Genomic DNA, 26,815 nt, shown 5'->3' with positions numbered 1-26,815 from the left:
GTCCTATTCCATGTCTCCTGCAGTTCCTGAGACCTGGGAGGAGAAGGCAGCTATTAAGACACTGATTTGGTGGGGACACGCATACCAGCTGTCAAGTTGATGCCTTCTGTCCCTTCAGCTGCATTGGACAGACAGCACTGATCTTTTCACTGAAATCATTGCTGATATCTCTGCAGCCTGGGGAAAGTCACCAACAACCCTCACAGTACTGTGGGAGAACAAGCTGCTCCTCAAACTTCTACCAGTGAAAACCAAGAACGGGGAAAGGAGAAGAGACCTAACTGGGTTGCAGGAAGAAAGTAGAAGGCCACATGATACTGAGATCAAAGCCAATGACCAGGACTCATTTGTCATTTGCACTTGGTTCTTATCCCTACAAGGTGCTTCCAACCATCACATGACCCCTGTATGACCTTTGTCACACGACCAAGAACTCGTTCAAAACTCTTCATAGCATCCAATCTATGACAGGGAGATGCAGTCATGTGATATGTTATTCCTCTGTCACCATTTCTGGACTGCAGTTTCAAAAAGGGCAGAGAAGTGTACTTGCCCATAATTCAGTTTCTGAAAAGTGGTTAACATCCCAGAATACTTGTGCATAGACAGAGCAATGAATAACTCTATCACATGAGGTGGGTGACTGATTGGGTGTGGGGAGATTAGAAAGATGATAGGGGAAGCAAAGATGTATCCAATAGGCAAATGGTATCAGACATTGTTAATCTGACTCAGCTGCTTGTTCCTACCAAATTTTGCTGGGTCTGGAGGTTGCTGGTCTTCTCCTGTTCGTCTTCAGCATTCGGGTTCAACTCAAACAAATATCGCTCTAACTCCTTGCTCTCCTGCTTCAATGTGACCAACTTCTTCTTCATACATGCCTGGTCCATCAGGAGCCGGCTGTGCAGGTTGCTGGAAACACACTCTGCATAGTAAGATCCTGAAGCCTCTTCCTCCCATTCCAACTGCCAAATCCCACAAACTCCACCAGGACCCAGATACCCATAAAGACTTCATAGAATACATCTCCATACATGTAAGGCTGCTCCACAAACAGCAAACGGCCAATCCAGGGAAGAATAAATTGTTTCTGTGACCCAAGCACCTAAAAGTCCATATCTCTCCAAAAGAACAAGGAATCTACAACTATCCATGAAAGCCCAATGCATCTGGGCAACATCAATTAGTAGGCAGTAAACAACCACAAGAGGACAGTAGAACCAAGGGAGGTCATGCTAACCATGTGGTCCCCACATTGAGCTTTGTTAAACCTGGTATGACCCCTGAGGCCCAGGTCGGCCTAATAACACTCTGATGCCTGAATCAGTATAGTTCTATCCAGAGCCTTGTAAAGATGCATAGACACTGTGGTGAGAAGTCACAGTCTCTTATGGAACTGAAACTGAGTCCAAAAGACCCACGGCACAGTGATATTTAAACAGCAGAAGACATGGACCCAGAGCTGCAGGCTCTCCAGTCCAGAACAAAGAGAGGCAGCAATGGATATTCCACAAGTGATGGGCCCTTTTGACCAGTACTTACCGATAGAAGTTAATCTCCTTCTTGAGCTCCTGAAATTTCTCACGATGTTCAATGTTCTTTGTGTCTAAGTTGTGCAGTAATGACATGACCTCTTTCTCCTTTATCTTCAAGTTTTCATAAAATGGATTTGGCCTGAAGTAGGGGCTGGCCCCAGGAAGATAGAACCCAATGAACATCGAGGTTTAGGATTATATGAACTCAGGCTATGTCTTGTACTACCCCAGCCCTGGAAGGACACTTTCTGAATTCTACATATTTGGATCTTCTTCAGCTTCAGAAACTTGGAATTGTGTGCCCAGGACAACAGAAGCTAAGCACCCAGATAAAGGAATCCCTGGCTCACTTTTTTCAATCAGGAGGGCTGGATCTGCATTCAAACCTGTTATGCTGTCAAGAGCCTAGGCCACAGAGCTTACCCAACCACACACACACACACACACACACACACACACACACACACACACACACACACACACATCCAGAAACCACTGATTTCATTTTTCCTGTTTTGACAAGTGGAATGCTACAAGCCGAATAACTAATATTCTAGAGGCAGACAGTACACATAATTCTGGAGATGAGACCAGATATTGCCACAAACTTATAATCTGCCCAAGGCATACAAATGTATAGACAAATGTGACTACACAGGCAAAGAACTGTGCTGTTGAAAGTGGGGCTTCCAAAATAAAGCACTTACACCTCCATGAAACTATTATAAAGGTAAATCCTGAGGTCAAAAAACAGACCCCTAAATTCCAAAGGTGGAGGGATAGAGAAACATATAAAGGTTGTGCCTATGCATGCAGAGCTGTGCACACACAGACACACAAGCTAGGGCACACCCACAAGAAAAGAAAAGTAAGGTCTCCAGCTCCGAAAAAAAGAACCAAAAAAAAAAAAAAAAAAGAAAAAGAAAAGAAAAGTAAACAGACTCAGAGAATGAGAAAGAGAGACAAATATGGAAAGAGCACAATGAGAATCAGTAGAAATGCATGCACCATTACTGTCTCAGAGTGTAAGGCACAGAGACAAGAAGGAGCAGGCCAGAGCCTCAGGCCTTCTACTTAAGCATTGATATGAACACTGTGGGACCTGTCACCTAAGGCTGCTGCCAGGAGATGATAGCGTTCAGTCACCTTCCTAGCAAGCACAAACACTCTCCACAAACTCACAGCACCCAGAACCTTGCAAAACTACCACCTGTCAAGGGCTTTCCAATTGTACACTGGGAACTCATGCTCCAGTGACTTTATCCCTGAAATCTTCACTCAGATTGCAAGTTCAGATTTTCAACAGGCAGAATCAGAGAGTCCATTTTCAATCTCACTCCTCAGTAAGGGTCAGGTTCTGAATCTCCTATCTATGGGAGATGAGGTTTAGAACAAGGTCGTTTGTTTGGAGCAATGCATACCTCTTGCTCATGGATCCACCTGTCACATAAAGGAGGCGATCTGTCAGCTCATTTCTCTCCTTGGTAGTTAGCTCCAGTTCTCTATTCAGCCTCTCCTCTTCCTCGTTGGCCTGCACCTTGTTTAGGACATTTTCAGGGGATGACGTCTGTCTGCAGGCCGCTGTAGGTAGAAGAACACAAATGAACCTGCATGGGGTGAATGCATAGAGCATACACAGACCACAGTGAGGTCCAAACAGGAGAACATGCTTGGAAGCCAGTGTCACTGCAAGGAGTTTGGTCTATGTGTAAGAGGCATCCTAAGTGGATCACAGTTCCCCCACTACTATATAGAGACCAAGAGATGTAAGCAGCCAGGTGTTCCCTATGCCCGCCCACACAGGCTTACAAGTACCAGAGAGATGCCTTCTCCAGGATTATTATCAGGTACGCAGGCAACAACCTGGTTTCAGGACCCTCACCCCTCTGGTTTCAGAAGTCAGATCATCAATTCAGCATCCACAATGAATTGATTGATCAGGGATACTCAGATATCCTACACTGTTACTCTAGTCCAATAACTTTGCATTAAAAAGTCATGTAGGGGGAGGACATGGTCAACAGATTTATTAATTCCCCCTACTGAAATGACAAATGCCCCAGAAGTGCCAATAGGTTACAGGCTCTTTCTCTACCTGCTCCATATAGTTTGGCTACTGTAGAAAAATATCTGCCACACAGAACCTCTAATATATGAAGGTAAGATTGGCCCCGTCAGCCAGAGGTAGTCAAAGGAGTTCTAAGAATATAAGGTCATGCCAGGAGCACAGTTCTCTCCCTCTTACTACTGTCAGATAGTCACTGAATTTAAAGAAGCAATGAAAGTGAAGTACATTGATGCCCTGTTTAATTCAGAAAAGTTATACCCTCCATGACTACTTATGTTGTTATTATATCAATTTAACATACCGAATGCACTGTAAAAGTAAAGACTAGAAGTTCACCCAATAATAGCATAGGCATTGCCATATCCTCCATGTGGTTATGGAGAAACTAATAATGTGAAAACCTTGACTTTCAGGAATTGTGATAATCATGGAATTCAATATCTGTGGAGATGTTCCAGTGGTTGTGGCCCATTGCTATAAAGGCCAGCTGAAGGCCCCCACACTCACCCCTGAGAGGAAGCTCAACATACACTGCCCAGAACTTACTCCACATTCCCCATGTCCTGTGTCCATCATTACCTTTAGGTTTCGTTTGCTTCACTCTAGACTCTTCTCTATCAACATCAACTCTCCCAAAGCGCCTGAGAAGACGGGCAAATATGCCTGTGGATATATCCTTTGGACACTAAGAGAAAAAGTAGGGAATTGGTTGTCACAACGATACTGGTGACATCACAGGGATTCCAAGGTCTCTCTAGGAGACAATAGAATGTCCACGAAGGGCCGGCTGATGTCACGGAGAACAGACTTTGCCTCCCTGCTAATGTTCTCCCTGTACTGAGCAAAAGCTGATGTGCCCTTTTCAGGAGACTTCCCTGTGGCATAGCCACTGAGCACCACATGCTTCCAAAGCCAAATTTGGCTCTAGGCTTGATTGGAAAAACCTAAGTCATTGCTATGTATCTAAATGAGTGCTTCCTCCCCAATCCCTGCACAGAAATGATTCATCCTACCTCAAATTCTCCTCAGTCAGCAATATTACCCATTAAAGATTACTGAGAAATCACACCAGTTCCTATAAGTAGCCAAAGAGGTCTCCTGTCTCATCATGTGCAGGTGCATGAAATCACACCCAGAAATAGCCTGTAGGGTAGGTTGCGATGTGGGTGTGTGTTATAGGTACAACCTGAAGCTTTGTGCTTAACATTTAACAGTTGCCACCGGATTCCTTAGGAGAAAGAATTGCATTCATTATGGTCCTGGCAACAATGTGGTGATCTGTTAGCAGAGGAAACTGAAATATTGGATCCACCAGTGAATGCACCCTCAGGCTGAGTGTGGGGCTCTCCTCTCTGCACCTAAGTTACAAAAGCAGGATTGCTTACAGGCCTCTCTAAGCTATAACGTCTGATTTCATCTGAAAAATAAAATAGTCAGCAATGTGTGTGTGTGGGGGGGGTACAGCCAAAGGAGTTGGACAAGCCTAGAGACATAACTCAGTGGACAGAGTAAGAAACAAGCATCTTCACTCCTGTTTCATGGATCACCCCACAAAACACAAACGCATCTATCCTACTAAAAAAAAAACAAGTTATTTTATTGAATGCATACACTAACACTGTTTACAGTATTGGTAGCAAAGCTCAGATTTTGGGGGCAGATCCATGACTTGAACTATCTTCCTGACAACATATAAAACAATAAATAAATAAATAAATGAATAAATAAATAAATAAATAAATAAATAAATAAATAAGAAAAAACAGAAAAATAAAAAAACACAAAAAGCACAAGCCTTTCATGTGAAGTTACAGAAGAGTGATCCAGTGGTCACTTCTGACCAGGCCATTTTAGCTATGACAGTGCATAGTGAACCTTAATTTGATGGGTCCTATATAAAGCTTTGTGCAATATTGTCATTTTAACCAACCTCATCTAGAACATACATAACAACACAGGATATGATCACAATGTCCTTGCTGTGTATCAAGTTATTTTTCTATGTCCTTGATTGTCAGGCATATTACAGCAACAATCTGAGATGGCTGGTAGACTTGGAAGAAAGTGGATATGAAAGATCCCCGTTTGATATCAGTACAGCCATTTCTTACGAATGAGAATCTTTTAAGCTGGCCCTCGCTTAGCCCCTACACATTAGACAATAGACCAGAAAGTACAGAAAGCACATTCCCACCCACTCTCTAGGAAGCTGCCGGACCATAAGAACAGAGGGTACAGAACATATTTACTGCAGGGCAATTAGAAGACAGGAAACATCTCTGGGAAGCTGACTGACCACTATAGAAGTGAGATATCCTTGGTACTGAATGCAGCTGTGCTATAGGCTGACATAGCTATAGCCTTGTCCTGGGAACTCCAGAAGAGAAACACCTGCCAAGACAGATATCCTTGGTCCTTGTCCTGGGAACCCCAGGATAAGAAAACATATATCAAGTCAGATGTCCTTCATACTGAAATAGCTGCATTGATGTGGTTACGGCCTTATCCCAGGAATTCCAGGACGAGAAACATCTGCCTAGTTATCCTTGGCACGAAATAGCTGAGCTAAGGAAACTGTGTAATCTTAACTGACATTTTAAGCTGTATATTTCTGTTGTTTGAGGCTCCTTACATCCCTCCTGCGTGAGGACCGTGTCGAGCCCCAGTGCATTGGTATCCCAAAGTAAACCTCTTGTTTTTACATCAAGACTGAGTCCTGTGTGTTCATGGGGTGGTGATTGTCCTCAGGACTGGAGCGAGAGTCTCCTCTGTCTGAGGGTCTTTCAGATAAAGCTATAGTTGTGGGTTACACACCTCAGCTCTCATTGGCTAATGCTGTCCTCACAGTCCTTGGAGGCCCCTTTGTAAGACTACCTGTTGGAAAGTGGAAGCAGCTTTATTTGAGCTCAAAGTGAACAGGACGAGCAACGTAGAGAACAAGATGGGGTAATTGAGACCCTGTCTAAAACCAGCACTGAAACCCACCCTCCATTCAAAGCATCATCTACCAATTCTTGAATTTTTACCATTCTTTGCCAACCAGTCTTTCATTCAGGAAAGGTAGAATAGAACTGGAAATGATCTTTGTATTCTAAGGACCTCGATCTGTCTTTCCTTAGGTCCACGTTAAGAACAAATGAAATGGGTATCACCATCTGAATAACTTAATATTACCCACTCAGCATTTCTAGCCTAATACTGTGCCTATGGCAATCTCAAGCTTCCCTCAGTGTTGCTGCCCCAGCAAGAAGAATGAAGAACTGAGGTCACACCCCAGTGAACCTTTCAAGGGGTTAGAAGAAAGCCATCAGAGATACTGCACTTCTTTGTCCTTCGATTAAATCAAGATGATACAACGTGAATCTAGTGTGCTATTCCACCACACATCTTCCTCACAACCCCACCTATCTGAGGTCATTGCTTGGCAGAATTCATGCCCCACCATCCGAGATATTTCTTGATTCATTGCTGCCAAGGGCCAGGTTTCCTGAGTTTTGTTTTTTATAGAATTGGGTGTAGTCAATCATAGTTGCCCTCTGTAAGAAATGACAAATATCTATAATAACTGAATATTCTGAAGGTTTTTATACTGGTTTTATTATACATATAACTGTGAAACGGAAAACATACATATTTCATCAATGAAATGAGTAAGATTGATTTAATGAACAGAAAAATGGATGGTACTTCAAAACTTCCATGATTACATATTATCTATTTAATTCCCTCCACAATAGCAAGAAACGGACATTATTATTTACTTAAACCGAGAAAATATTAATTGTTTGGCCTGCTTTTCTGAGCTTCCTTAAGGTATAGTTAATTGACAGAGCTGTGGTTTAAAATTAGGGTCCATATTCTTCTGTTTTAAATGTTTGCCTTTTCTTTCTATTTTTTTCTCCATCTTTATTAAATTGGGTATATCTTATTTACATTTCAATTGTTATTACCTTTCTGGGTTTCCAGGCAAACATCCCCCTAACCCCTCCCCCTCCCCTTCTCTATGGGTGTTCCCCTCCCCATCCTCCCACCATTACCACCCTCCCCCCAACAAGCCCCTTCACTGGGGGTTCAGTCTTGGCAGGACCAAGGGCTTCCCTTTTATTTCTAGTGGGTGCTTCTCTCCCTGCTCCGTGGGAAGTGGATGGGGGGAAGGCCCGGGCCTGAGGTGAGTTGGAACTGGGGTAGAAAGGCATAGGGCCTCCTAGGTGAGAATGCCAAACCACCACTGCTGCTGCAGCCACCATGGAGAAGCCCTTGTTCCTGCTGCAGGGAGGAGAGTCTGGTGCCCACAAGATGGCTGAAGGGGAGCTGAGAGTGGACAGCTTCATCACCCGCCTGCTGGAGGTATGAGGATATCGTCCGGGAAAAATTGTGCAGATGACTGGAGCAGAAGTCCGAGGGCTGTGTATCACGTCTCGTGAAATCTTTCTTAGCCAGCCAACAGCTGTGAACACAGGTTTCTTTTGGAGAGCAGGCCTGTTCAGGTCCAGAACCTAGGTGGGACAGTTCAAGCTACCCTTTTCCATGGCCAATCTCAGATCATATTCAGAAAGTATTTCTTGGGCTAAAGAGATGGCTTAGTGGTTAAGAGCACTGACAGCTCTTCCAGAGGTCCTGAGTTCAAATCCCAGCAACCACATGGTGGCTCACAACCATCTGTAATGAGATCTGATGCCCTCTTCTGGTGTGTCTGAAGACAGTCACGGTGTACTTGTATATGATAAATAAATAAATAAATCTTTAAAAAAAAGAGTATTTCTTCCAGGTGATGGATTTTCAATTTATGGAATTGAACTAACTTACTCATGGTGGAAGTGACACACAGAGTTAAAGTACAGAAGGAATAATCCAGAATGTCCACCAAAAGTTGCTGTCACACCAGGGCTTTTAAAAGCTCAGCTGCTAGAGAAGCAATGTAGTCTTTGGTTATTCTCAAGCTTAGGTCTTCTAGTCATTATAAGCTGACCATGACACAAAAAGAGTCATCTATATCAAAATAGAGAAGAGTAACTAGATTCACACCACACTATCACATTACTACTGTATTTGAGGTTCTCAGTTAATATCTAAGAACCTGGAAGAGGCCTGGGTCTTGCTACACAAACTCATGATTTATGTCCCCATTGTCAGCTGAGATTCTTCATGCAGCCTGGGGTCAAGGAGGTCATCCCACAAAGCACAAAACACCCATCTCAGATAAACATGTATGGTTTATTGAATCCAAAACATCCATGAATTTCAGGACACAATTAAATGTTGAAACCTAAGGATAATAGATAGAGAAGAGAATTAAGATTTCTAGTTCATAGATCCAGTAAACACCTTCAACAAATCATAGCAGCAAACTTTCATAAGGTAAAGAAAGAAAAGGCAATAAAGGTACAACAAGCCTACAGAACATCAAAATACTTGTACCAGAAAAATTCCTCCATTCACATAATAATTAAAACGCTAAATGCACAGATCAAGAAAGAACATTAAAAGGGGTAAGGTATAAATATCTAGTAACAAATAAATTGAGACGTATCTGAATTACACCAGACTTCTCAACAGAGATTCTAAAAGTCAGAAAATCTTGGGCAGATGTAATACAGACACAGGCTCCTATATCCAGCATAATCATCAATCACCATAAAAGGAGGAACCAGGATATTTCATGACAAAACCAAATTTAAAGAATTCTTTTCTGTAAGAAAGCACAACAGAGGCTAATAGGAGGAAAACTCCAAGACAATGAACTAAACTATACCCAAGAAAAACCAAGAAATTAATCTTCTCTCAATAATTTAAAAAAAGAGAAGCACACAAACATAATTTCACCTATAACCAGAAAAAGAAGAGAATGCAGCAATCATTGGCTTTAATATCTGAACAGATCTTCTTTCCCTAATCCCCAAGCTCCCAGGGGCCAAACTGCCAGCCAAACTGTATGCAAGGATGCTCTATGGTTCAAGGTGAGGCCTGTAGCCCCAACAAAGGCAGATCCTAGAGGTGTGAGGTGGGGATGGATATGTGTGGGTGCAGGAGCACTGTCACATAGGCAAAGCTGAGCAGAAATGGAATGTAAGGTTTGATGAGGGGAGTCTGGAAAGCAGGACAACAGTTGAAATGTAAATAAATAAAATAACCGATTAATAAAAAATAGCCAAAAATAAAATAACAAGTAAAAAGGTAAATGAAAATTAAACCAAACCAAACAAACAAACAAACAAAAATCCCTGTAGTGGATTGGCCTAATTCTGCTTTTATTTTAATGCTAATTTGTGGAACTCGGGACTGGTTAACCCCAAATAACTGACCCTGTTCCCAGTTAACTGTGATTATAAAGAAGCCAACAGCCAACAGCTGCACAGCAGAGAGATGGGGGAGGGGAGCTTTGAGGGCTTTGCTAGAGAGGATCATGAGGAGGGAAGAAGGAGGAAGAAGCTGCCAGAGAATAAAGGAAGAACGTGTGTGATGGAGAGGAGAGAGGAAGAGGACAGCAGCCATGGTTAAGGGAGAGGAGAGCCTGGTCCTGAGGGCTGTCCAAGTGGAACAAAAACAGTCAAGATGCTACACAGCCTGTAAGAGTTGAGCGTTATTGTTTGGAAAGTAGATCTGATACCATGGAGGGCAGGCAGCTGCCCAGCTACTGTGCTGACGAATGCATACTAAAAATAAATTTAACAAAATATGAGTAACCAGTAAGACAGCTCTGTAGAGGATCCTAAAAGGAATACTTTAGTTTGAAGGGAAGGACAAAATACCAGAGAACACAGGGGATAAATTAATAAAACTAGGAAAGTTAATCAAAGAAGACTGGGAAAACCACAAAAATTAACAAAATGACAAAATTTAATACATAGGTTTAAATAATAATTACATATCACAAAACTCAATATCTAGGGTGGTGGGGCATGAATTCTGCCATGGTCTGAACTCAGAAAGGTGGGGTTGGGAGAAACATGTCTGGTTAAATAGTCCACCCACATTGTGTCAATGTGATTTAATCTAAGGACGAAGAAGTGGAGCATCTCTCATGGCTTTCTTCTAACCCCTTGAAAGGATCACTGGGGTGTGGCCTCAGTACTTCATACTTCTTGCTAGTTCAGTGAAACTCAAGGAAGCTTGAGATTGTCACAGCACAGTATTAGGCTAGATATACTGAGTAGATGATACTAAGTTGTTCAGATGGTGATATCCATTTGCATGTGTTCTTAATGTGGACCTAAGGAAGGAGAGATCAAGGTCCTTAGAATAGAAGGAACATTCCCAGTCCTTTTCTACCATTCCAGACTGAAAGGCTGGTAGGGAGAAAGTGGTAAATAATAAAGAATTAATAGATGATGCTTTGAATGAAGGGTTGGTTTTTGTGCTGGTTTTAGACATGGTCTCAAGTATCCCATGTTGCCCTCTTCCTGGCTGGCCCGGTTCACTTTGAACTCAGATAAACCTGCTTCCACTTTCCAATAGATAGTCTTACAAGAGGGGCCTCCGAGGTCCTGAGGACAGCATTAGCCTTTGACAGTTGAGGTGTGTAACCCACAACTATAGTTTTAGCCACTTTGTTCCATGTCTACCAGCTATTTCAGATTGTTGCTGTTCTATGCCTGACAATCAAGGACACATAAAAATAACCTGATAGAGAGCAAGGACATGGTGATCACATCCTTGCCTCTGCTGTATGTTCTGGATGAGGTTTGTTAAAATTCCAATATTGCAAAAAGCTTTATATAGGGCCCATCACATTAAGGGTCACTATGCACTGTTTCATCTAAAATGGCCTAATCAGAACTGACCGCCAGACAACACTTCCTGCGAAGTTCCTATGAGAAGCTTAAGTTTTTTGTGTTTTTTCTTCTTCCTTCCTTCCTTCCTTCCTTCCTTCCTTCCTTTCTTTCTTTCTCTCTTTCTTTCTTTCTTTCTTTCTTTCTTTCTTTCTTTCTTTCTTTCTTTCTTTCGCTTCATAGGTTTAGAAGAATGTATTTTGGGCCACGGATCTGCCCCTAGTATCTTAGCTATGGATGTGATCAATCAGTGTTAGTGTGTGCATTCAATAAAATGTCCATTTTTGACTAAGGTAGATGCTTCTGTGTTTTGTGCGGTGACCCATTGTCAATGTGTAGTGAGTTGGGGCCCTGGGTATGGTCGCATACCCCCAGGACACAGGGGGTGCAGAGCAAAGGCAAAAGAAACTGCACGCAGTTGCAAGGTTTATTAATCCTTATTAAGCTAAGAATATGCATTACTACAATTTTCATTGTGTCAAGATACCATAAGATCATTATTCCCAGGATACCAGGAACAATGAGGGAAGATTAAACAAAGAAAGACGAATAAAAGAAAGCTCCTTCTAAAAATATTCATATAACAAATAACCTCTCTTATTATAATCAAAATATACTCACCATTACCAAGAGAGCGTTAGAACCACTTCCACAAAACGGGACACAGCAGAACATAATTTAAGGCCAAGTGAGAAAAACATTTTCTTCTCCAGGGCGGCATTCCAGCCCCTACTTGAATCTGGCACCAGGCCTTTCTTGACCCTGCCTGGGAGCTGCATCTCTATGTCTTAACAATTCCTTCTTTTTTCTTTTGTTTTAAAGTAACACTTTACATAACATAGCTAAAGGTCCTTGTAGGGGTTTAGTCATGTAAAAATAAAGCAACATAATACATAATGTACATAAGATTATGGCAAAACTAGCTCCTCCCATGCTATGGAAAATCCTTTGAAGCCAAGCCTTGGGATCTAATCCTGTCAATTGATCAGCCAATAATTTCGCTATTCCATATCTTCTAGCTGTTTACCAAAAGACATTCGAACATCATATTTCAAGGCATTAATTACTTTTGAAGCACTTTCATTACCCTCTAAATAGGCTTGAATTAACTTCCAATCATGTTCTGTGTCATTATCCATATATTTACTAACAGAAAAGTAGTAGGATTTCATCATGATAAGCAATATAAGCCCGATAACTGGCATTGTCCGCAGCAGAAGAAACCATGAGTAAAACACACATTGCTAAGAATAAGTGCTCAGCCGTAAAGGACTTTCCTGAAGGAGACAAAATTATTCCTTTCAGTGCTTAATCGCTTCACCTGACCCCACATAGGTAATAGGGTTGTCACTACACGGATCCTTATCCATTGTTGTTTGTGGACACTAAGAGAAGCCAGGGCCTCAGTAATGGAGGACACCTCCTCATCTCCTGAGAACATCCATCAGGAGAAAATGTAGCTGGTTTAACTGGATTCCTTTGAGGGTAGGGAGCAGTTCTTATTATTCTGTGCTTGGATCCATCTCCCGGGTAACCAGAATAGTCTCCCATTCTGTAATGAGACAAAACCCTCTCCCCTATATACAATGATGTCCTTTCCTGCCATTCAGCATCCCGGGCAATTTTTATCCATACTGTCTTTTCCATGCCTTCTTGGGGGAAGTTCAACAAAGTGTCTATTGGCTCTTGATATAACTTCACCTTGTGGTAAATTAAGAAAATTAATAACGTATAATGCTTGTGCCAATATAGCCCTGGGACTGGTCTGCAAACTCCATTCAGGTTGCATAAGGCCATCTCTTTTCCCCCTTTTTAATTTTATAATTTGTCATTTCAGGGTATGGTGAATTCTTTCAACAAAAGCTTGTCCTTGTGTATTGTGTTCTGTACCAGTAATATGTACAATATGATATCGTTGACAAAATTGTTTATATTGATAAGAAATATATGTTGTCCATTATCAATTTTAATTTTAGAAGGCAGTCCCATAACAGCAAAAGTTTCCAATAGATGCTGTATAACATGAGCAGTGCGTACTCCTGGAAATGGTGTAGCCCACACAAATTTTGAAAAATTATCTATGCTTACATCTATATGTGAAAGGCGACCAAACTCAGAAATATGGGTTATATCGATCTGACACGATGTATTAAGTTGCATCCTCTGGGATTAATTTGAGATGGAATACATTTTATACGTGAAGACTGACACATAGGCAATTAGCAATAATTTGTTTGGCTTGAGAATAGGGAATCTTATATTTAATATGTAAATATCCTGTATTGGCATGATTATGACTGTGTTCTTCTGGGGTAGCAAATGCCACTAATTGATCTACCATATGATTGCCAAGTGTTAAAGATTCTGGAAATTTTGAATGTGATCTAGTATGTGTAATGAATATTCTAGAGTTTCATAATAACAATAGTCCTTTAATATGTGAGAATAACATTTAATATAGGCTTAGATGTAGAAACAACAGCAGTCGCAATATTCTGTACTACTCCTACAACATAAGCGGACTCAGCTATAATATTTTTACATCATGAGTAAAATCCTGGAATACATTAATTACCGCTAATAATTCATTTTGTTGTACTGACCCAAAAGAAGATTCTTGTCCCCAAAATTAATCTTTGGTCCAATAAGCCATCTTGGTCTTAGAGCCATCTGTAAACACAGTAAGGGCTGATGGTAATGGATCAACAGAAATTAGTGTATTTATCAAATTTTTTTTTGTTTTTTAAAGCAATCCCACAATTTACTATGGAGAGGATGAAATTCAACATTTCCAGTGTAAGAAATCATGGCTAATTGAAAAGCCTCAGACATCTGCATTAAATATTCCCCTTTATCTTTGCTTAATGGGAAAACAATAGCAGCACAATCATATCCCCACAGAGTAACAGGTCTTTGTATGCCTTGCTGAATACTTAAAGAAATTTGTTCCTCATTAATTGTTAATGTTTGGTTAAAGTTTTATTTAATATAAACCCATTCTAAAGGCAACTCATCCTGAGCGAAAGTGCCTGTAGGATATTCAAGAGTATTTAAACATATAATTTAATAACTCTATCTGGATCAATACGTGCCAAATATGCATCTTTCCATTTTCAGAAAAGATACCCTTGCATGCCTTCATATAAGCATTAATATCCCCAGCCTCCTTTATAGGTAATAATGCTCTCCTGTACTCTTAATTAGCATTTTCAAAAGCAAGCATTTGCAGCAGTTGTCCTCCAGCTACCTCTCCTACCATTGTTCTTTCCAATGTTAATTTTAATATACATAAAAACTTAATATATGGTTCATAGAAAGCTACTACCTTTTTCAACCAACCAGTATCATCCTTTATAATAAGTCGGTTGGGCCACACCTTGAATCGATGCTGGCCTAATTATAGGAAAAGAAAAAGCAGGTGAATTCGTCATTATCATCTTGTGAATCTAATGGTCAACATGCCATCCTCGGGAAAAGACTTAGAAAAACCTGCTTCAGGCAGTGGTGCAGAGGGCAAAACATTTACTTTCGTTTTGTCTTAATGAAGCTCTAGCTTCTTGTTCTGTATTCGTTATTACCCTGTCTGCATTCATGGCCTTGAACACAGTAAAAATTACAGCCCAAAGAGACCAGAAATTGGAATCTTTTTGCCCTGCCTGACAGCCTTTTTCACCTTAACTTTCACTTTGACCCAGATATCAGAATCCCTGGAACCCTCGTAAGGGAACCATGGAGTGTACTCTTGCTGTCTCTAAACACTTTTCTAAACCAGACTGATAGACATGAATTCCCTGCACTCTTAAAGATGCTTAAGCATAGCGAGATGAAGAGAAGATTTATCTTGTCCCATTTCCTTGTAATAAATTGTACTTACCTTATCTGACTGTCCAGACTTACCTTCAGGGACCCTGTTCCAGTGACATAGGTCGACGTCTAGGGTGTTGGGAGCCCTGCGTCCGGTCGCATTCCTTTCTGTGTTTCCCGATGCTCAGTGGCCATGCCACTCCAGCATGCTTTAAAATGAACCAGTCCGCCGACACCACCACCACCATCACCACCACCACCACCACCACCACCACCACCACTACCACCAATTTGGTTTTGTAAATAAAGTTTTATTGACATCGCCATACTCAGCATTTACATCCTGTTCAGTGCTGCTTCTGGCTGCAGCTGCAGGGCTTAGGAGCCACAGAGCCCTTTAGGCTCCCAGAGCTGAGAGCATTGACCTTTGCCTTGTTTGTGAAAGAGGTGACTGACCCCTGTGCTCAAGGTGGCCTTTCCGTGCCCTTTAACCCATAGCATAGGTCTCTGTGCCATCCTCTCCCTTTGCTGTGGTGTGCACTTCCTGGTACATTTCCGTTAGCTCTTGACATTTCCAGAGCATTGGGTCTTGCAAATTGAATTTGCATGGCACCAGGAATAGACCTGATGGCAGGGTGTAGGACACTCCCTATGGGGACCCTGCCCAGGGGCATAAGCTTACTTTTCCAGTCAACTCCCTGAACAGTGAGCCTTTGTGGGACAAGGTACTTCACGACATGACTTGACCTCTCTGCAGTGCACCCAATCCCTGCTTGGCTCAGATGTCCCCCAGAGAGGTTGTGTGAGTGTCCCCAGTAGAGGCAGCACTCTGTGTGGTGGCATTGACATGGCATCCAGGAAAGTCAAAACCAGAGGGACATGTCGGGCAGTTGGAAGCAGATGTCTGTGTCCATGGAGAGAAGGATGGGCTAGACACTCCTACAGGGGGTGAGCTGAGAAGCACTTCCTTGGCTTTTTCACAGCCGTGTAGGCTGCATGCCATGCTGTGTACCCATGCTGTGCTGAAGCCCCAGACTTTGAGTCTCCCACAGCTGCTGTGTCCTGGGGCCAGGGTAGGATTAAGCAGACTTCAGCAGGAGAAAGGTGAAAACCCTGGTTGCGGGGTTGGGATGGCACAGTCATAAAACTCCTGCACATGAGGCCCCTGACTTAGAGCCGTATAGCAGCTGTGACAAGCCAGCTCTGGTGACACTCATCTGCAATGCCAGGCCATGGGGGGTAGAGGCAGTAGGATCAGTTGTTTAATTATCCTTGGCTACACGGCAAGTTCGACGCCAGCCTGGGCAACTTTGTCTATGAAAATAAGACAAAACTAGGTCTTGACTCTGAGCATCACTGCCTGTACCTGGCACGGTTGCCCCACCCCAGGTAAGAAACCCCTCTGTCCAGAGGCCATAACTGCAGGAGACCCCTGGCCAAGTGTCTATACCGCGCCTTGTTTGACTGGACTGTGCTGAGGACCAACCATACTCTCAACAGGAAGGACATGGGAGAGGCTGTTTCTGTGAGGTCCCAGGCCCTGAGACGGCCAAGAATAAACCCTGTCCTTGGGAAAGCCATGGAGACTAGGAACCCACGGGATCTCTGCAAACACCCGGGCTGGCAGAGGACTCTGATCCTCTACAGCAGCTGCTCTCAATCTGTGGGTTCTACATCAGCGCTCCTGCACACCAGACATTTACACTACAGTTCCTCACAGTAACAAAGTTACACTCATGAAGTAGCTCTCCAATAAGTTTATGTTGGGATGACAACGACATGAGGAACTGAAATAAAGAGTCACAGCATTAGGAAGGGTAAGAACCGCCATTCTATAGGAACCCAGGCATCTGCACTCGGTGTCTGGAAGTGTGGTAGGCTAGGCTTCACCCTCAGCGATGCCAGCATGTGGGCACCAAGCCTAGGTTCCACCCCAATGCTTACTGGATATGTGCAGGCCTGGTTCCATCAAGAAGTAATAAAGGAACCCTTGGCAAAAAAACAGTGGGTACCAAACAGGTCAGCAAAAGACATCCCCTCTTCTGCAACTCCTCTCAGGACGGCTAGTCTTCCCAGGAGGCCCCGGCTATATCAAAACCTTGTCTCCCAGTGCTTGCCCATTGGTGTCTTGGCCATTTTCAGATTTGAGGACTTTGAACAGAATAGCTTCCAGCAGATTTGCATCAATGAATCCAACAAGTAGTTGCAGTCCTACTTCACCCAGCACATCTTCAAGCTGGAGCAGGTGAGAGTGGACACCTATTCCCCAGCCCAGCCCAGCCATCACCCTGAATGTCAGCTGTGTCCCTCAGTATCAGCAGGATGGGGCCTGGGCACCGTAGGTTCCCCAGGACCTAAAGCTATGTCCTTGAACTCAGTGCCATGCTCAGCCCTTCCAGCCTCTTTCAACCCTTCTAGAAGCTCAACTGCTCCTGCAGCAAGGCAGCAGTGTGCACATTCTGTCACGTCATTTGTGTGTGTCTACAGGAGGTCAGAGCCTGTCCCCTCTGGTCCTTTCTTTTGCTGTATTTGCCTTTCTGAGGAGGCAGCACCCACAGGTATGGGAGGCAACCACATGCATATTCTGCAGCCATGTCTGATTCCTCTGAGGCTCAGTCCCACTTACACACCTACCCTCCAACCTCCCCCCTCCATGTCACCCCTGGGGCTCTGTAAACCTTCCTGCTTTCTGTCTTTATATAACTGGTGACACTGCAGCCCTCAGTGGTGTCATACAGTGTTAGTTTGTCTTTGCACTGCCTGGAGGTCTGACTTAGGAGAATGGCTACCATTCTCATTCCTGTTCAAGGATCAGAATCTGAATCCTATGTAAGGCTGAATAATATTCCAGCACATGGCTGGGCCATGTTGAATTCACACAGTCACCTATGGATTTTATGTTTTGGCTTGTAAACACACACATATAAGACTCAAGTGACACCCAAGTGGAGAATTGCTGGAGTCCTCCATGGCTTTCTGAACTGTCTGAGAGACCATCCTGTCCACAGTGTATAGGGCACCATCTACTCATAGCTCACACAGCATGAGAAGATTAGTGAGGGTTAACCTGGCTTCTCTGTCTCCTACTTTCTGCCACACTAGCCCTAGCATCTTTCTGTATTGCAGTGAATGTTTAGAACCCAGGAGGATGCCAGCTTCCTTGCTCAAATATAGCAAGTTCCTCCTTGCCTGCTTTGAGACTGAGTCTCATGCAGCCCAGGCTGGCTTTGATCTCACCATTAGTTACGATGGCCATGAACTCCTGGTTCTCATGCCTCAGACGTCTCTGAGTGCTGGGTGACAGGTATGCACCACTCTTAAGTCCTGCCACTGGGACAAGAGTGAGCAGAGCCAGCTCTGAAGCACACACTTTGCTGGTGTCAGGGATGACTGACTTATGATCCTGTCTTCCTTGCCCATGGCCCTTCTCCTTGGTGCATGCCATCCTTCCTCCCTGTGACTCATGGGGGACACCAAGCCTGAGGATGTCAGGAAGAAGTTTACTTACTTCACTGGGTTGGAGGCTGTTAGGTTCCTGCGTCAGTAGGTGCGATTCAAGCTAGAATGTTTGTGGCATGAGAAACTGGAACAGAACTGGAATGGCAGGAACAATCGTCGCCTGGCTCTGAGAAGACCAGGTGGGCAGAAACTCATCGTTGGGCAGGTAGTGAGCTCAAGACCAGGCTGGGCATTGCTCAGCGCACGTGAACAGGTGTGCTTACATGGACATGTGTTTCCCCCACATGGTCACCACTTATCCAGGCACGGTGAATACTCCAAGGAGCTTTTTATGTTTTAACATTGTGTGTGTTTGTGTGTCCATACATACACATACACACATATTCGTACATAAACACGAATACAGGTACCTGAAAACACATGCATATACATGACTATACACATTCATGCTCATGCACAGATATATACACACCTACATGCATACACACATACATACACACACATACACACATACACACATACATGCATACACACATACACATATACATACACACATACACACACATACAATACATATACACACATACAAATACACCTATACACACATATAGACAGACAAACACACATATACATATACACGTATACACATACATGCATACACACATTCATATCCACACGTACATACAGACATATACATATATACTCACACACATGTAAGCACATGAGTGGAAGCCAGAGGACAGCTTGTCCCTTGGTTCTCTCCTTTTTACCACGTGGGTCCTGGGGATTGAGTCAAGCTCATCAGACTTGACAGCAAGCCCCTTTAACTGTAGAGCCCTCTCATTGGCTGCCAGTTGCCTCTTTCCACAAATTCTATCCATGGTGGAATGTTTACAGTTGTTATTCTCATGATTCCTTCAGCAATAGCGCAGACATCATTTACACTGCATTAGGAGTTATAATTCATGTAGATGTCAGGAGAGCTGGAGGCGTGCATGAAGAAGAGAGCCCACTTTCAATGTCATTATGTGGTATTGCCTTAGGCCCTTTTATACACTCCCCTGGCTTTGTCTGAGTATATGTTTGAGGTCTCTCTATGACTGTGCAAAGAAGTAAGAGCTAAGGCTGGGCCACAAAATAGGAAAGTACTTGTTCATCCAAAAACAAAAACAAAAAACAAACAAACAAACAAAAATAGCTCTAGGGTTAAATATTGGTGCTAGTACTGAACTACACAGCCAGAAGGTATTTTTCTAAGTAAATAACACAATATTGGGGATGACAATATGATCAAATATCCTACAACATAAGTTTGCAATGTTACCTACATTTTATAAATCAAGTCTGACCACCGTTTTGGTTGTTTCCAATCCTGTCTGAGTGCATCATCACGGGAATCCCAAGGAAAATCAGAAATGGGTTCTTGAAGCTGTTGCACAGGGCCAGTATAGACCTAAATACCACAGAGGAAACCTTGATTCTTATCACAAGGGATCATTCACCATCCCTCTTGTCACATAACTTATGACAAGAGGTCACCTTTCCTAAACTTAGCCTTTTTCCCGAGTGCTGCAGAAGGGAAGACCTGGTGTCAAGGGGTCTGGATTCAAACCACAGGACACTGAATTCATTTAAATAGGTGTAGTTTATTAATGCACACACCAATACAGTTCAACCAGAGCAACAGCTCACAACTGTGTACTGGACATTGCTAGGCCCCGCTCATTGCAAAATCCACATGGGCTGGTGCACAAGTGTTGGAAATGCTTCGGTCTTTGGGCCCTGACTCAGGCCATTTTACACATAATTGTTCCTATTTTCCTTGAATCTATTGGGTCCTATGTGAAGAATACACTTGGGGAACTTGTTAAGATTAACAAACCTCATAACATACAGAACATAACAGGGTATGTGACCAGCACCACACAGTTCAACGTCAGAGTTTTTTGTTCTTTGTTAGTGTTTTTCTTGGCATCCATGATGTGGAGGCGTATTACAGAGCAATAGGAAAGAGCTGGCTGCTGTGTAACAAATTCAATGCTATTAAGGTAGGTATGGGGGCAAGACCTCAGCAGTAGCCCTTAAGATCGGAAGGAGATGATGTGTTTAATAACTGTAAGGAGCTGCCTCAGCTGTGTTTCTCTGCCTGCTCAGTGCCCATTCAACATCACTCTGTCCCTGAAGAGGAACTCAAGGTCTGCCCCCAGCTGCCTGTGAGCCAGGAAGAGGCACAGAAAGGCAAGGCCACAGCACTGGTTTCCAATCCCTCAGTAATGCTGGATTTCCAATAATGTACTTGTATACACAAATACACTGTGGTAAGTTGCAATAGATACTAATCATTTCTCACATAGGGCAGCAGTTGATTGCCTACAACTAATTCTATTAAAAAAAAAAGAAACCTGGCTCTTGTAGAAATATATAAAGAAATATCTAGGATGGTGGGGGATGAATTCTGCCATGGACTGAACTCGTGGAAGTGGGGTTGGGAGAAAGATGCATGGTTAAATAGTCCACCAGGTTCACATTGTGTCAACTTGATTTAATCTAAGGACAAAGAAGTGGAGTATCTCTGATGGCTTTCTTCTAGTCCCTTTAAAGCATCACTGGGGTTTGAACTCAGAACTTCACACTTCTTGATGGGGCAACTACACTCAAGGAAGCTTAAGACTGTCATAGGCACAGTATTATGCTATATATACAGAGTAGATAATACTAAGATGTTCAGATGGTGATGTCTATTTGTATGCACTCTTAATGTGGACCTAAAAAAAGAGAGATCAAGGTCCTTAAAATAGAAAGATCAGTTCCAGTTGTTTTCTACCATTCCAAACAGAACGACTGGTAGGGAGAGAATGGTAAATAATCGAGAATTCGTAGATGATGCTTTGAATGAAGTGTGGATTTCTGTGCTGGTTTAAAACAGGGTCTCAAGTATCACATGTTGCCCTCTACCTGGCTGGCCAGGATCACCTTGAGCTCAGATAAACCTCCTTTCAGTTTGTAATAATTAGGCTTAAAAGAGTGGCCTCCAAGGACTGTGCACACAGCATTAGCCTTTCACAGTTGAGGTGTGTAACCCACAACTATAGTTTTAGCCATGTTTTTCCATGTCTACCAGCTATTTCAGATTGTTGCTGTTCTATGCCTGACAATCAAGGATGCAGAAAAATAACCTGATACAGAGTAAGGACATGGTGATCACATCTTTGCCTCTTCCGTACATACTGGATGAGGTTTGTTAAAATTCCAATATTGCAAAAAGCTTTATATAGGGCCCATCACATTAAGGGTCACTATGCACTGTTCTATCTAAAATGGCCTAATCAGAACTGACTCCCATATAACACTTCCTGCAATCCTCATATGAGAAGCTTGAGCTTTTAGTTTTGACTTTGTCTTTTCTCGTTCTTTCTTATTTTTTGCTATATAAGTTCAGACAAAGGTAGTTAAGGCCATGAACTTGCCCCCAAAATTTGAACTACGGATGTGATCAATCAGTGTTAGTGGGTGCATTCTATAAAGTATTCATTTTTTACTATTATAAATGTGTTTTACTATGATAAATGTGTTACTACTTTTGTGTTTGGTGTGGTGGCCATTTCCCAGTGTACAGGTGCTGGGACCTTGCTCTATCCACTTAATGATGTTTATAGCCTCATTTTAGACATTTCTGTGCACCCTCTATATCTCTTGTTTATTTTATTTTTCTGATAGAAGCTCATGGTACATCTTACTCAGGCCTGTGATCAGTGCTCCTTTAGCGACATTGGTGCAGAGAGCAGAACCCCACAAGCAGCATGAGGTTCCCTTCACTGGTGTCTCCAATATTGCATTTTCCTCTGCCAACTGGTCTCCACACTTTTCCTAGCACCTTAAAGACTTCAACTCTTTCTCCTAAGGAATTTTCTGGCAATTGTCGATTGCTAAGCACATGACTTCATGAGTGTTCCCCTAACACACACGCATGTTGTAACCTACCATGCGGACTATTTCTTGATGTGATATAAAGCACCTGTACATAATGAGACAGGAGAACTTTTGACTGCATATTCAATCTGGTATGAAATCTCAGGAAGTTTTAATGGCTAACATTGGTGAATGAGGACAATTTGAGTTAGGATGAGACATTTTTTGGGAAAGATTTGAAAGGAAACATTCATTTAGATGCATAGGAATTACTAAGGTTTTTATAATCAAGCCTTGAGGAAAATTTGGCTTTGGAAGCAGGAGATGCTCAGTGGCTCTGCCCCAGGAAAGTCTCCTGGAAAGGGCACCTCTGCTTATGCTCAGTACAGGGAGAACATTAGCAGGGAGGCAAAGTCTGCTCCCCATGACATCAGCTGTCCCTTCTTGGACATTCTATTGTCTCCTAGAGAGTTCTGGAATCCTCTGTGATGTCACCAGTGTTGTAGTGACGACCAGTGCCCTAGTTTCTCTCAGTCTGAGTCTGGCAGTTACAAGCTAAGACATGTTTTCCCGTCTTCGCAAGCGTTTTGGGAGGGGGAACGTCGATTCTGGAGAGACTAGAGTGAAGGAGTCTGGCCTTTCGTCTCAAAGTAATGATGGACAAAGACAGCACTTCTGGGGAATGTGGAGTAAGTTCTGGGCAGTGTATTTTGAGCTTCCTGCCAGGGTGGCTGCAGGCTTACGCTGACCTTTCTAGCAATGGGCCACAACAACTGGAGCATCTGAAAAGGAATTGAATTTCCATGAATATCACAATTCCTGAAAGTCAGGATTTCAGAACTTTAGTTTCCCCATCCCCACTGGGAGGATATGGTAAGGCCAATGCTATTATACTGTGGACTTCTGGTCTTTACTTTTCAGTTCATTTGTTATGTTACATTGATATAATAACCTCATCAGTAGTCATGGAGGGTCCACCTTTTCTGAGTTTAGACAGGGCAGCAATGTATTTCACTATCATTGCTTCTTTAAATACAGTGGGTATCTGACAGTAGTAACAGGGAGAGATTGTGCTCCAGGCAATAACCTTATGTTCTTAGACCTTCTCTGATTTCTTCTAACTGGCAGGGTCATCGTTAGCTTTATATATTAGAGTGTGTGTTACAAACATGTTTCTAAAATACCAAAACTATTTGGATCGTGTAGACCAAGATTCAGCCTGTAACCTATTCGCACTTCTGGGGCATTTGGTATTTCACATAGGGACACTGATAAGTCTGTTGAACATATCCTCCCCGGAAATGCGTTTTAAATCCAAAGTTGTTGGCTTAGAGTATCAGGGTAGGGCATCTGAGTGTCTCCAATCACTCAAGTTTTCTGGATGGTGAATTTATCATCTGAGTTCTGAAGCCACAGGAGTGAGGGTCCTGAAACCAAGCTGTACCCTGTTCAGCTGATGATAATCCTGGAGAAGCCATCTCCGTGGTACATGTAAGCACGTGATGTCCGGCATAGGGAACACCTGGCTGCTTATGTCTCTTGGTATCTATAGAGTAGTGGGAGAACTGAGATCCACTGAGGAGGCCTCTTAAGCATAGACCAATCGCCTAGCAGTGACACTGGGTTCCTGGCTTATTCTCCTGTTTAGGCCTCACTGAGGTCTATGAACACTTTATGCATTCTCCCCATGCAGGTTCACTTGTGTTCTTCTACCTACAGACGCTGGGAGAGAAACATCATCCCCTGGCACTGAACTAAGCGAGAATCAGGCCAAGAAGGAAAAGGAGAGGCTGATTAAAGAGCTGCAGCTCATTACCGAGGAGAGAAATGACCTGAGAGATCGCCTGAGGTTTCTGACAGAGAGATCCATGAAGAAGAGGTATGAATCGCTCCAAATGCTCTTGTTTCATTCCTGGGTCTGCAAGGTCACCTTCTTATCCTATTAAGGTTTTGGGTTCTAGAAAGCTGTGCCTCCCTAACCACCCTGTGCTAAACCTCACCTCCCATATAGTGGAGATTCAGAACCTGACCCTTCCTGAGGAGTGAGATTGAAAATGGACTCATCTGCTTCCATTTATTTAAAAGCAGAACTTGTGGTCTGAATGAAGAATTCAGGGATAAAGTCAGGGAGAGTGAGTTCCCAGTGTGCATTTGCAAAGCCCTTGACAGCTGGTGGCTTTGCAAGATTGTAATTGCAGTGAGTTTATGGTGAGTCTCTGTACTTGCAAGGCAGGGGACTGAGTGCTGGAAGATCCAGGCAGCAGCCTGGGGTAATTTAGGACCCACCCTGAGTTCATATATTCCTAAATGCCGATGTTCATTGTATTCTATCATTTGGGGCCAGGTCACACTTCAGGCCAAATCCATATTATGAAGACCTGGAGAGAATGGAGGAGGCTGTCATGTCAATTCTGCACAACTTAGAGATGGAGAACACTGAGGTCCATGAGAACAACCATAAGCTGAAGAAGGAGATTACCTTCTCTAGGTAAGTCCTGGTCAGAAAGGCTATCACTTGTGGAATGGCCATTTCTGACTTTCTTTGTTCTGGATTGGACGGTCTTCAGCTCTGGTTCTATCTCTTGTGCTATTTACCCATCAGTGTTCCAGGGTCATTAGGACTCAGTTTTCAGTTCCATAAAAGACTGTTCCTCATCCCAGGATTGTCTAGGCATCTTCAAAAGGCTCTAGAGAGAACAGCACTGATTGAAGTCAGCAGAAGTTTATTAGGCTGACCTGGACCTATGGTGTCACACCACGTTTTACAACACTCAGTGCGTGGACCACATGGTTAGCATGACCTTCTCTTGGTTCTACTGACCTCTTTTGAGGGTGTTGGCCCAGTACTAATTCATGTTGCCCCCATGCATTGGGCTTTCATGGATAGTTGTGGATCCATGTTCTTTCTCAGAGGTGTGGACACTAATTGGTATCAGGCCAAGCAAACAATTTATTCTTCCCCGAATTAACTCTTTATGTTTTGTGCAGCAGCCTTATATGTATCAAGATGCATTTTATTAAGTCTTCATGGGTATCTGGGACCTGGTAGAGTTAGTGGGACTTGGGAGTAGGAATGGGAGAAAGGGCCAGCATGATCTTACTATGCACACTGTATTTCCAGAAACCTGCTCAGCCAGCTCCTGATGGAGAACACATGTAGGAAGAAGTTGGTCCCACTGAAGCAGGAGAGCAAGGAGGTACATCTTGATTGTGCACTGAACCAGAAATATTTGGTTGACTTCAACAAGAAAGATAAAGACCATCAACGGCCAGAACCAGCATTATCAGGTAGGGACCTGTTAGCTTAACAATATCTGATAAAATTTGCCAATTTGATACATCTTTGCTTCTCTTACCACCTTTCTAATTTACACTCACAACCAGCCAACCACCTCATGTAATGGAATTGTTCATTGCTCTGCCTATGCACAAGTATTCTGGGAATTTAACCACTTTTCAGAAACTGAATTATTGTGCAAGCATATTTTGCTGCTCTTTTTGAAGCTGCAGTCTAGAAATGGTGACAGATGAATAACATATCATATTATTGCATATCCATGTGATACATTGGATCCTATGTAGAGTTTTGAACAAGTTCTTGGTTCTTTGACAAATGACACTCTGTGATCTCTTGTGTAGGAAGCACCTTTCCGGGATAAGAACCAAGTGCAAATGTCAAATTAGTACTTGTCATTGGCTTTAACCTTGGTGACATATGGACATCTCCTTTCTTCCTGCAACCTGATGAGGTCTCTTGCCATTGCCCTGTTCTTGTTTTGCACTGGTATAAGTCTGGGTCCCATATTGTCAGCCCACATTACTGTGAGGCTCTCTGGAGATTTTGCCCTGCCCACAGAGTTAGCAACAATGATATCACTTAAAATGTCCATGTCGACTGTCCAATAGAACTGAGGTGGTAGAAGGCAGCATTCTGACAGCTGGCTTGCATTTCCCCACCAAATCATTGTCTGAAAAACTGCCTTCCTCTCCCAGGTCTCAGAAAGTGCAAGAGAGCTGGAATTGGACACACAGCAGTAAGAGAGCTTCCTGAAGAATAAGTTGCTTTCTCAGGAGTCCCTGATGACCAACATCCTGAATGGTAACAACATTTTTTGGATGAGTATTCATCCTCTGAGTTAATTTGTCATTTCTTAGAGACGCTAAATTTATATACCACTAAGCCAGCCTGACTGATTGAAGTCTTACTTTCTTCTCAGAAAACAGCACTTGAGAGACAACTTGGGGGACCGCCTTTCATTATGTGGGCTAGA

The 26,815-nt window shown here is 42.9% G+C and overlaps 2 protein-coding genes across 2 annotated transcripts; one reads left to right on the top strand and one right to left on the bottom strand.

Moving 5' to 3' along the window:
- Positions 1-476: 476 nt before the first annotated feature.
- Positions 477-16,665, bottom strand: LOC134483674 (disks large homolog 5-like). Its single transcript, XM_063278882.1, has 5 exons — positions 16,627-16,665; positions 4,183-4,279; positions 2,957-3,116; positions 1,543-1,686; positions 477-912 (listed from the first exon to the last, which is right to left on the bottom strand). Exons 1-5 carry the CDS (start codon positions 16,663-16,665, stop codon positions 732-734), a joined length of 621 nt encoding a protein of 206 aa, XP_063134952.1. The 3' UTR covers positions 477-731.
- A 6,397-nt stretch (positions 16,666-23,062) lies between these two features.
- On the top strand, positions 23,063-25,981 carry LOC134483342 (uncharacterized). The gene is made up of 4 exons (XM_063278641.1): positions 23,063-23,233; positions 24,264-24,423; positions 24,889-25,032; positions 25,666-25,981. The coding sequence occupies exons 1-4, from the start codon at positions 23,107-23,109 to the stop codon at positions 25,850-25,852; spliced, it is 618 nt and encodes a 205-aa protein (XP_063134711.1). The 5' UTR covers positions 23,063-23,106; the 3' UTR covers positions 25,853-25,981.
- Positions 25,982-26,815: the final 834 nt, after the last annotated feature.

The sequence above is a fragment of the Rattus norvegicus genome, chromosome 19 (assembly GCF_036323735.1).
Source record: "Rattus norvegicus strain BN/NHsdMcwi chromosome 19, GRCr8, whole genome shotgun sequence".
Classification (NCBI taxonomy): Eukaryota; Metazoa; Chordata; class Mammalia; order Rodentia; family Muridae; genus Rattus; species Rattus norvegicus.
The sequence above is the reverse complement of the archived record's forward strand: the minus strand, read 5'-3'. Positions and strand labels throughout refer to the sequence as shown.